Raw genomic sequence first — 11,904 nt, 5'->3', positions numbered from 1 at the left:
AGGTGAGGATTGAGCCCTTGATGGAAGGAGCCAGGAAGGAGACATATCTGATCAACTCTCAATGATACTGTTCAGAAAATAATTCACACATGACGTTTAAAGAAATGCCAAATTTAAAGAAAAAGTGCTCCACAACCTGCTAGACACAGATGGACATAGAAGTGCAAAGTCAGCTCCTTGTACACAGAGTAGTGCTCTTGGAAATCATGGAGATAACTGGCCTAGTATTTTCTCCAGGCCTGATCAAACTCTCATGACATCAGGAAAGAGAAATGGCAAAATCAGAGTCTCTATGTAGAGAACACATACTGAAATATGCTGGTATCAAATTATTAAAAATATTTAGTATATATCAAATGAAAAAAGATGTTGACATAATTTAGGTTCTGAAAAATAACCCACAGGGTGAATGTATATAAGAGTACTTGTTTGGGGAAAAAAATGTTACCTCATTGTTTAAGAAGCCACCATGGGGTGAAAAAGGGAACTAATAAGTGAGAAACACACAAAAATTAAAATCATATAACTTTCAAGAATATACACTAATGCAGTCAAAGGTATTTTAAAAATATATTTATGTAGAAATAAGAAATTGAACCAAAAATAAGACTTTGAAAGAATTGAAGAAATGGGACTCATCAATGTGGTTTCATTCCCAATGATTAGGCTTCCTATGGTGTTTCCTCTTGGACATTTAAGGGACAGCCACTTCTACTGTTAAAAAGGTGATGTCAGTCATGAAGTGGGGAAAGCTGTATTTTATTACTAGAAAATGTACTGGAAAGTTACAGTGGTGAAATCTTACCATTCAATATCTGAAGAGTTCCATCTACAACTAAGAATTTAAAAATCTTACCTGAAATATTAGCAATCAACTTCTTGCCATTTTTTGATGCAAGGGACAAAAGACATATCCAGGACAGTCTCTGAATTCATATCATTAAAGCACCATGATTAAACAGCAGCCAAGAGACAAACCACAGGGAGTGAACCATACCAATACACTCCATAAGCTCCAAAGGTCAAACCTCCCCAGAAGGCTGTGATTGGTGTATCCTGTGTCACACTATAACATTTTGGCCCAATGGCCAGGAACCACATCCCTTGCCTACCTCAATATCAAAGGCTGCAGGTGCCATTAAGACTCCTATTGCTTCAGCCCAGGACAGTGTTCCCACCTTGAGTGAAGGGTTGTGCCTCAGGAGCTGCAGGCTTTTCATTGGCTGAGCCAGTCCCAAGCGGCGCTTGGGCTGCTCTGATTGGATGCTTCCAGCATCGTCACAAATCAGAGGAGCAAGCCACGAAGGCTCCCAATTTTCCAAAACGGGAGGGTGTACTCTTCAGGAGAAAACCAAATAAGATTGATCTGAACCAGTCAGAAAAGTAACTTCAGTTTCTTCCACTCTGGATATGTTTTGCTTCTGGAACATTTTGCTGTACTTATTTTAGCACTGGGTTTGGGACCTTGACTATATTTCCAAATGAATTCTATGATACAAATACTGTTATCAAGGCTTGAATGAGGTATATTTATCTTATTAATACTATTTTCTCCAGGTTCTTGCTCATCTTTTGTTATTAAACATAAAGTTCTTTTCAAATGTTGTCATTTCAGCGAACTCCAGTGTTAAATTATGAGTGTTCACCAGGTGTCCTTTCTCCTCGAATACCTACTGAAGTCAGGTAACATTTGTGCTTATTTGGCCTTAGTCTCCTCAGCATCAACCCCCACTGTTTCACTCTTTGTTAAATTTCCTGTGATTCAGTCGTCCTTGAGCTTTACCAAGAGTTCTTCTCATCCAAAATTTTGTTCCAGGTGTGTAAGGGCATCCTGAGGTACTACAAAGAGCTATTTACCTGCACGTCCTTTGGTGATAGCTTTTCCTGGTCTCCTTGGAAGTCAATGTTTTAGAAATATTTTCATAAGATTCTTATGATATTCAAGCATGTAAGTTATACTCCCATTCCTGTGGCTTACCTGTCATAATCCTTAGTATAATGGCCCCAAGACACTTTTGAGAAGTAATGGCAGAACAAAGTTCTACTGTGGACCAAAAAAAAAAAAAAAACAAGGCCTTTAGAGTCCTCCTTGATCAGCAAATAGTCCCCTTCACCAGCACACACTCGAAGTGGTTAAGCTCTCTAGTATCCTGCTTTGCCCATGTCTTTCTCCTGAGCTTGTGGGTTTCTGAAATGTTAAAAAGTTGCTGTTTTGTCCCTTCAGGACAGGGCTGTCCCTTTTCTCAAGGCCTCAAAAGTGGTTTTGATTTGTGTAGGTTATCCATCATTTGTCTCACTGTTTGACTGAGTGTCATCCTTTTGAGGTTTAAACATCCTAATCAATAGAGAAATTTAAAACTTATTTTACAAGCAAATAACAGATACCAAACATAACGGAATGTAATCAGTGTTTAACACAAATGATAATATTTTAAAGCATTTGTAAGGACTGAATTGAAAGTGTATGTTCCATCACTTTTGAGATGGACAGTGAGAAACTTTTCAAAAGTAAATACAGCTATTCAGCCTTCAAATAGTTGAGGAAAATTACATGAGTGAAGTCACCTTATTTTCCCTTAAGTTAGTGTTAGAGAAGGAAATGGCAACCCACTCCAGTATTCTTGCCTGGAAAATTCAATGGACAGAGGAGCCTGGCAGGCTACAGTCCATAGGGTTGCCAAGAGCTGGACACGACTGAGCTACTGAGCTCAGCAGCAGTCACTACTGTTCTCTTTTTTATTATTGTTATAGGAGAATCTAGAAAACATTGCTTATAACCAAACAGCAATTTCCCAAACAGAGAAAAGTCCTACATATACACTATTAATTTTGAAGCAATGTGATATAAAGTGTACAAGGAACCATGCAAAAAAGAGGGAGCTACAAATTGAATACTGATTCATACCAGACAGATCAACAGAAGCATTCAGCCAGCCCACCGATACATGAGAAGTGATAAATAATTGCTGCTTTAATTCACTGAATTCTGAAATAATTTACAATGGAACAGCCACTAAATGATACATATTATGAAAAGTCAAGTTTTTGACAGACTGCTGACTTATTTGAAACCTTTGATTTATCAAAATTAAAAAGTTTAATAAGACTTTCCATCAATATTTCATGCTTACATAGCATAGAAGAATGAAGAAACTGTAACTACACCACCCGGTAAGCATCAAACCACAGTTTATGTGTGAAAAACACCAATGTGCTCTTAATATAATGGAAGCGTGAGGAGATATGCCCACCTATAACTCAAAATTCATGTCTTATGTGAGTTGAATTCTTCTCCCTAAAATTCCTATGCTGATGTCCTAAACCCTAGTACCTGACATGTGATTGTTTATGGAGATACAATCTAACCTGGACGAATGAAGTTCAACTATATTCATTAGGATGCCCCCTAATCCCAAATGACCTATAGCCGTAGAAAAAGAGGAAATATGGACACAGAGACTCTCCCATAGGGAGGAAACGGAACAAATGTAAGGGTCTCTTTGCCACTCTGACAAGCCAAGATGAGAAGACTGGAACGGACGCTTTCTTCACACCACTCTAAAGGACCCAAATTAGCTGTCATCTTGATTTGAACTTTCACCTCCAAATATGTGAGACCCTAAGTATCTCAAGTAAACCAAGCTCAGGCATTTTGTACATCATCCCAGGTAACTAGTATGATATTAAATGACCACAATTAGAATCATTCAAGCAATTCAGCAAAGACAGTGCAGGCAACAAATGGCACCTGATGCCGTCCCTGTTACCAAAGCTGAACATCCAGGAAGGGATGTACTGCTTGGGCGCGAGAAAAGTGGCTTGAACTTCAGACCAATGGCTGTGGCTCACTCAGGCCAATCTCTGATTGGCTGACTCATAGAAGAGTTGCCCTTGCACTTCTCTGATTGGACGTCCCACCATCTGAGGGGAATATCGCTAAGGTTGTCATTTTCAAAGTTAGAAGAGTAAAGCCCGGACAAGAGAAGAAACAGTTCACCAGAACAAGTTAGAATAAACCATTCAGTTAGAAGATTTAAGATTTTTCGAGTTAGATTAGAATCTGTAATAATTTTTTTCCTTACAATGATTTAGTAATTCATTCACTGTCTTTGAATTCACACTCCAAATGAATTGCATAACACAGGTAATGGAGAAAAGAATTTCAATGGGGGTACATTTGACCTATCAGTACTATTTTACATGCATTAATGATAATAATTTGATAATCAAGCAGTGAAGGATTTCCCTCATTTCCTCTTCACAGTAAACCACACCGTTAGATCGCGATTGGGTACTAGCTGCCCTTCTTTCCAAAAGGGCCCACTAAAGTGTATAATCAGAATCACTACTCCCCCTTCCATCTTCAACAACGATTAACAAAATTCCAGTTTTCTTCTTTTCTTTCTAGATTTCTTAGGTGTTGTCCTCCCTTACACTCCCAGTCTTCACTCTCTAGACCAATCATGCTGCATCTGTAACATCTTTCAACAATGATCCTATTTCATTTGTGTCTACAAATGCAAAACACCCAAATCTCCTAAAAACAGAACTGTCTTAGTGTATTCGATATCTTGAAATTACTTTTGGCAGTGACCATCGCTTTGTGACCAGTGTGCAAAACTAACCATCAGTTCAGTCACTCAGTCTTGTCCAACTCTTTGCAACCCCATGGACTGCACCATGCCAGGCCTTCCTATCCATCACCAACTCACGGAGATCACTCAAACTTATGTCCATTGAGTCAGTGATGCCATCCAACCATCTCATCCTCTGTTGTCCCCTTCTGCTCCCACCTTTAATCTTCCCCAGCATCAGTCTCTTCAAATGAGTCAGTTCTTTGCATCAGGTGGCCAAACTATTGGAGTTTCAGCTTCAGCATCTGTCCTTCCAATGAATGTTCAGGACTGACTTCCAGTAGAATGGACTGGTTGGATCTCCTTGCTGTCGAAGGGACTCTCAAGAGTCTTCTCCAACGCTACATTTCAAAACCATCAATTCTTTGGCACTCAGCTTTCTTTGCAATCCAACTCTCACATCCATACATGACCACTGGAAAAACCATAGCCTTGACTAGATGGACCTTTGTTTGACAAAGTAATGTCTCTGCTTTTTAATATGCTATCTAGATTGGTCATAACTTTCCTTCCAAGGAGTAAGCATCATTTAATTTCATGGCTGCAATCACCATCTGCAGTGATTTTGGAGCCCCCAAAAATAAAGTCTGCCACTGTTTCCACTGTTTCCCCATCTATTTGACATGACTCGATGGGACAAGATGCCATGATCTTCGTTTTCTGAATATTGAGTTTCAAGCCAACCTTTTCATTCTCCTCTTTCACTTTCATCAAGAGGCTCTTACTGCCTCTTCGTTTTCTGCCATAAGGATGGTGTCATCTGCAAATCTAAGTTCATTGATATTTCTCCCGGCAGTCTTGATTCCAGCTTGTGCTTCGCTAGTCCAGCATTTTGCATGATGTACTCTGCATATAAGTTAAATAAGCTGGGTGACACTACACAGCCTTGATATACTCCTTTCCCGATTTGGAATCTGTCTGTTGTTCCATGTCCATTTCTATCTGTTGCTTCTTCACCTGCACACAGATTTCTCAGGAGGCAGACAAGGGGGTCTGGTATTTCCATGCCTTGAAGAATTCTCCACAGTCTGCTGTGATCCACACAGTCAAAGGCTTTGGCATCCTCAATAAAGCAAAATTAGATATTTTTCTGGACCTCTCTTACTTTTTCGGTGATCCAACACATGTTGGCAATTTGATCTCTGGTTCCTCGCCTTTTCTAAATCCAGTTTGGTAATGCATTTCTGATTCATAGGAAGAAAAACTGATGTTTTGAAGCAGCAACTATTAGCAACATAGACATCAAGGCATTTTCTGAAGTCACTCTTTTCAAAGTGTGACTTGAAAAGTTCACACTTTTGAACTTGAAAATTTCACACTTGTTTCTCCTAGAAGTCAGCTGTACACTTCTGATTTTTTTTTCCAGTGGATACTCCAATTTCTAATTGCTGCAACAATAAGGTATGCACTGGATTTCATGGTTGATTTTAATTTAGGTTGCAGAGTAAGACCTTTTTTTCCCCTTCAAATTCCTTCAATTTAATTTTCAACATAACAGAATAATACTAAGAAATGAGCTTCATGAGGGGGCTTATTGCCAAATTCTTTTTTTTTAATTAATTTATTTTAATTGGAGGCTAATTACAATATTGTAGTGCGTTTGCCATACATTGACATGAATCAGCCATGGGTGTACATGTGTTCCCCATCCTGAACCCCCCTCCCACCTGCATCCCCATCCCATCCCTCTGGGTCATCCCAGGGCACCAGCCCTGAGCACCCTGACTCATGCATCAAACCTGGACTGGTGATCTGTTTCACATATGATAATATACATGATTCAATGCTAGTCTCTCAGATCATCCCACCCTCGCCTTCTCCCACAGAGTCCAAAAGACTGTTCTATACATCTGTGTCTCTTTTGCTGTCTCACATATAGGGTCATCGTTACCATCTTTCTAAATCCCATGTATATGCGTTAGTATACTGTATTGGTATTCTTCATTCTGACTTACTTCACTCTGTATAAAAGGGTCCAGTTTCATCCACCTCATTAGAACTGAGTCAAATGAATTCTTTACAATGGGTGAGTAATTGTGTATATGTACCACAGCTTTCTCATCCATTCATCTGCCAGTGGACATCTAGGTTGTTTCCATGTCCTGGCTATTGTAAACAGTGCTGCGATGAACACTGGGGTACACGTGTCTCTTTCAATTCTGGCTTCCTTGGTGTGTATGCCCAGCAGTGGGATTGCTGGTCATACGACAATTCTGTTTCCAGGTTTTAAGGAACCTCCACACTGTTCTCCATAGTGGCTGTACTAGTTTGCATTCCCACCAACAGTGTAAGAGGGCTCCCTTTTCTCCACACCCTCTCCAGCATTTATTGCTTGTAGACTTTTGGATAGCAGTCATTCTGACTGGCGTGAAACGAGGACCTCGATTCTTTTTCTTTATCTCATGAGGTTCTGCCAGTTTAAAGAAAATCTTTTGTTTTTTTTTTTTTCTGTCCTGTAGAGCCATGTCCCTTTCCTGAAGGGCTCAGGAAAAGTTTGATTTTGTGAATTATCAGGATTTTATCTCAGTGTTTGGCTGAGAGTGGTGTACTTTTCAGGCTCTTATATCCTACACAGTAGGAAATAATTACAAATGTAGGTGTAAAGAATACTTTGTACCAATTGCGAATGACAGACGATCTTCTCCCTCACAGAAGGAAGAAGAGATAAAATACTAAAATGACATTACTGAACATTCGCAGAATTGTGAAAATGACTGTGGTGGGCCCACCTTGTTTCTCATAAGTGGTGACCAGTGTTCTTTTAATAAGATGGAAGAGGAAGGAGATAGGCCCACAATTAGTTCAAAATATGAATCTCTTATGGGTTGATTTTGTGGCTCTAAACTTAATGTATCTGTGCCATAAACACTCATACTCATATGTGATGATATTTGGAGATAGAGTATTTACCAAGTAATCAAGTTAAAATATGTTCATTAGAATAGGTCTTAATCCAAATGAGCTATATCCATATAAAAAGGGAAAGTCTCTAGATGAAAGTGAAAGAGGAGAGAGAAAATGTTGGCTTAAAGCTCAACATTCAGGAAACTAAGATCATGGCATCCAGTCCCATGACTTAATGGGAAATAGATGGGGAAACAGTGGAAAGAGTGGCTGACTTTACTTTTCTGGGCTCCAAAATCACTGCAGATGGTGACTGCAGCCATGAAATTAAAAGACGCTTGCTCCTTGGAAGGAAAGTTATGACCAACCTAGATAGCATATTCCAAAGCAGAGACATTACTTTGCCAACTAAGGTCCGTCTAGTCAAAGCTATGGTTTTTCCAGTGGTCATGTATGGATGTGAGAGTTGGAGTATAAAGAAAGCTGAGCACTGAAGAATTGATGCTTTTGAACTGTGGTGTTGGAGAAGACCCTTGAGAGTCCCTTGGACTGCAAGGAGATCCAACCAGTCCATCCTAAAGGAGATCAGTCCTGGGTGTTCATTGGAGGGACTGATGTTGAAGCTGAAACTCCAATACTTTGGCCACCTGATGCGGAGAGCTGACTCATTGGAAAAGACCCTGGTGTTGGGAAAGATTAAGGGTGGGAGGAGAAAAGGACGACAGAGGATGAGATGGTTGGATGGCATCACCGACACAATGCACATGTGTTTGGATGGACTCCAGGAGTTGATGATGGACAGGGAGGCCTCTAGTGCTGCGTTTCATGGGGTCCCAAAGAGTCGGACATGACTGAGCAACTGAAATGAACTGAACTGAACTGGAAAAGGGAAAATCAGACATAGATACATACATATAGGGAAGAAAATGTGGGGAGGTATAGGGAGATTTCAGCTATTTTCAAGCCAAGAAAAGTGGCCAGGAATGGAGGCCCCTTATGCATTCACACCTTGCAAAAGATCCAACGCAGATGAAATTTTGATTTGGACTTAGAGCCTCCACAAGGAGGAGACAATAAATGAATGTGTTTAATTGACCTAATCACTAGCATTTTGTACACAAGTTCTCAGTTCAGTCGCTCAGTCGTGTCCGACTCTTTGCGACCCCATGAATGGCAGCATGCCAGGGCTCCCTGTCCATCACCAACTCCCGGAGTTCACTCAGACTCATGTCCTTAGAGCCATGATGCCATCCAGCCATCTCATCCTCTGTTGTCCCCTTCTCCTCCTGCCCCCAATCCCTCCCAACATCAGAGTCTCTTCCAACTAGTCAACTCTTCTCATGAGGGGGCCAAAGTACTGGAGTTTCAGCTTTAGCATCATTCCTTCCAAAGAAATCCCAGGGCTGATCTCCTTCAGAATGGACTGGTTGGATCTCCTTGCAGTCCAAGGGACTCTCAAGAGTCTTCTCCAACACCACAGTTCAAACGCATCAATTCTTCAGTGCTAAGCCTTCTTCACAGTCCACCTCTAACATCCATACATGACTACTGGAAAAACCATAGCCTTAACTAGACGGACCTTAGTTGGCAAAGTAATGTCTCTGCTGTGGAATATGCTATCTAGGTTGGTCCTAACTTTCCTTCCAAGGAGTAAGCATCTTTTAATTTCATGGCTGCAGTCACCATCTGCAGTGATTTTGGGGCCCCCCCCAAAATAAAGTCTGACACTGTTTCCACTGTTTCCCCATCTGTTTCCCATGAAGTGATGGGATCGGATGCCATGATCTTCATTTTCTGAATGTTGAGCTTTAAGCCAACTTTTTCACTCTCCTCTTTCACTTTCCTCAAGAGGCTTTTTAGTTCCTCTTCACTTTCTTTCTCGGTATGTTTATTTCTAGGTGTTTTATTTCTCTCTCTTTTTATGTGTTTTAACTCACCCTAGTGGCTTTTCAGCAATAAAAGTGATCATTTTTTGAGAAATAACCACTATAAATCATTAATCAATTCCAGTATGTGTGGTATTTGGGGGACCTAAATAAGGTTTAAGACAAGAATGTATAATTTGCAAAATGTTACATATTTTTAGTGTGTATGTGTAAGTATTCCTATTTCTGTTTGTGTTCTGTATTTGGAGAATGGGATTCTGTCATTCTCTTCATACTGATCACTGGTTTTGATAAATTCTGGAGATAATAGCTGTTCATTTCATTCCTATGCTTTTCAGGAGCACTCTGCTGGGGAAACCAAGGCACTCTGCTCATGCCACTGTAGGTCAGCCAGGAGAAGATTCTGTGTTGGAGTAAAATGTCCACCAAGTGACCTGAGTCACTCTGATGCCTGAAAGAGCTGGAGCTGTGGAGGACTGTCATACTCTCTCAGGAAGCTTTAACTGATGATTTCATTTTCCAACTTAGGTGGCTTTCACTGAGTTTGGCTGAAAGTGAAAGTGAAGTCGCTCAGTCATGTCCGACTCTTTGCGACCCCATGGACACCAGGCTCCTCTGTCCATTGGATTTTCTAGGCAATGGTACTGGAGTGGGTTGCCGTTTCCTTCTCCATGGGATCTTCCCAACCCGGGGATTCAACCTAGGTATCCCACATTGTAGACAGACACTTTACCATCAGAGCCACCAGGGGGAGCTGTGCTGACTAGGGGTTAAACATGGGGGAGGGGCAGGGCAGGAGTGGGGAGGTGGGACGTCCGGTGTCACGTGACATGAGCTGCCATAGTAACAGGCCTCCCTGCCTTGCATCCAATCAGATATGGACAGTGTCTGTGACGTCAGGGAAAGCCGGGCCTATAAATTCGGCCAACGGCCTTCAACGGCCTCACTGTTCTTCTGGGCTGCGCTATGGAGAATGGTGGCGCTGCCGTGTGGGAACCATCCTCTGACGGCCATGAGGAAGATGTGATCACCATAGACACCAGCACCTCCGAAGCTGAGCCCTCTGAACCGGAGATGGCGAAAGCAGAGACCTTGAAACCAGAGCCGTATGATGCGGAACCAAAAAAGGCAAAGCAGAAGACAGCTAAGGGCCGCCGTTGCCGTTGCCGACGCCGCCGCTGCCGTCAGGGCAATTTCTCCAGCTTTGCTACCTATTTCCCTAGGGTGCTGAAGCAAGTACATACAGGCCTGAGTCTTTCCCGTGAGTCCGTGAACGTCCTGGATTCGTTTGTGAAAGATATGTTCGAGCGGATTGCCGAAGAGGCCGGGCGCCTGGCCCACAGCAACAAGCGCTGCACCATCATGACCGAAGACATCGAGACCGCTGTGCGTCTTCTGTTGCCTGGGGAGCTCGGCAAGTATGCCACGTCCGAGGGCACCAAGTCGGTCATCAGATACCACCTCTCCAGATGAACTGCCTCAGGACTGTCGCAAACTGACCATCGCAAACCAGACTTAAGGGTTCTCCCCTTAGGCCCTACATTTAATCTTTAAAACATTTCTACCCCAAAGAAAACATTAAAAACCTCATTAACTTTGCTTCAATATGTGTCGGTTGTGTCATTTGTTCGATGGAAAATCGTGTCCTTTTTTCTTAACATGTTGCAACTCGTCGCTTTCCTAAGTGGTTATTTCTATTCGTGCTTTCTCAGTGATTTTAGGGATCTTTATGGTCAAAATTCTTTCCCTAAAAGTTTCATTGGCCTTTTCCATTTTCATTCTCCCATCGATACTTAGGTATCATCCAGAGATTTTTATATGAGTATAGCAACCGATAAAAACCAGTGTGGTCTTCCCGGGTGGCTCAGCAGTAACGAATCCGCCTGCAATGCAGGAGTCGCAGGAGAGGCAGGGTCCATCCCTGGGTCATAAAGATCCCCGGGAGGAGGGCATGGCAACCCTCTCCAGTATTCTTTCCTGGAGAATCCCATGGAGAGAGGAGCCTGGTGGGCTACAGTTCATAGGGTCTGCAAAGGGTCGAACACCACTGAAGCAAGGTAGCACACAGGCTCACAAAGAGCAGTGTGTGTGTGTGTGTGTGTGTGTGTGTGTGTGTGTGTGTGTGCATGTGTGTGTGTGTGTGTGTGTGTGTGTGTGCTCAGTCACTCAGTCATGTCCAACTCTTTCTGACCCCATGGACAGGAGCCCGCTGGGCTCCTATCTCTTTGAAATTTTCCAAGCAAGAACACTGAATTGGGTTGTCATTTCCTACTCCAGGGGATCTTTCTGACCAAGGGATAGAAGCTGTGTCTCTTTCGTCTCCTGCATTGGCAGTCAGATTCTTGACCACTGCACCAGCAGTAACAGATATAAAAATCACATTCTATTCCTTCAATCCCAATTCACTTCCATGTGTAAAGTAGGACTCAAACATAGTGTAAAATAAGAAAATTCTAAATTTCTGGAATCAAGTGCCGTATCTTTTGAAATTACCTTATCCAGATTTTTCTGATCTCATTTTTTGTTTGCAACCTAGAACA

The 11,904-nt window shown here is 41.9% G+C and overlaps 1 protein-coding gene across 1 annotated transcript; it reads left to right on the top strand.

Moving 5' to 3' along the window:
* Nucleotides 1-10,330: 10,330 nt before the first annotated feature.
* Nucleotides 10,331-10,837, top strand: LOC138071101 (histone H2B-like). The gene has a single exon (XM_068962521.1). The coding sequence runs from the start codon at nt 10,331-10,333 to the stop codon at nt 10,835-10,837; it is 507 nt and encodes a 168-aa protein (XP_068818622.1).
* Nucleotides 10,838-11,904: the final 1,067 nt, after the last annotated feature.

The sequence above is a fragment of the Capricornis sumatraensis genome, chromosome X (assembly GCF_032405125.1).
Source record: "Capricornis sumatraensis isolate serow.1 chromosome X, serow.2, whole genome shotgun sequence".
Taxonomy (NCBI): Eukaryota; Metazoa; Chordata; class Mammalia; order Artiodactyla; family Bovidae; genus Capricornis; species Capricornis sumatraensis.
This window is presented reverse-complemented; position numbering and strand designations above follow the sequence as displayed.

Bases quoted from the DNA above. Each gene is read 5' to 3' on its own strand.
- LOC138071101 (XM_068962521.1), top strand. From the start codon at position 10,331: ATGGAGAATGGTGGCGCTGCCGTGTGGGAACCATCCTCTGACGGCCAT.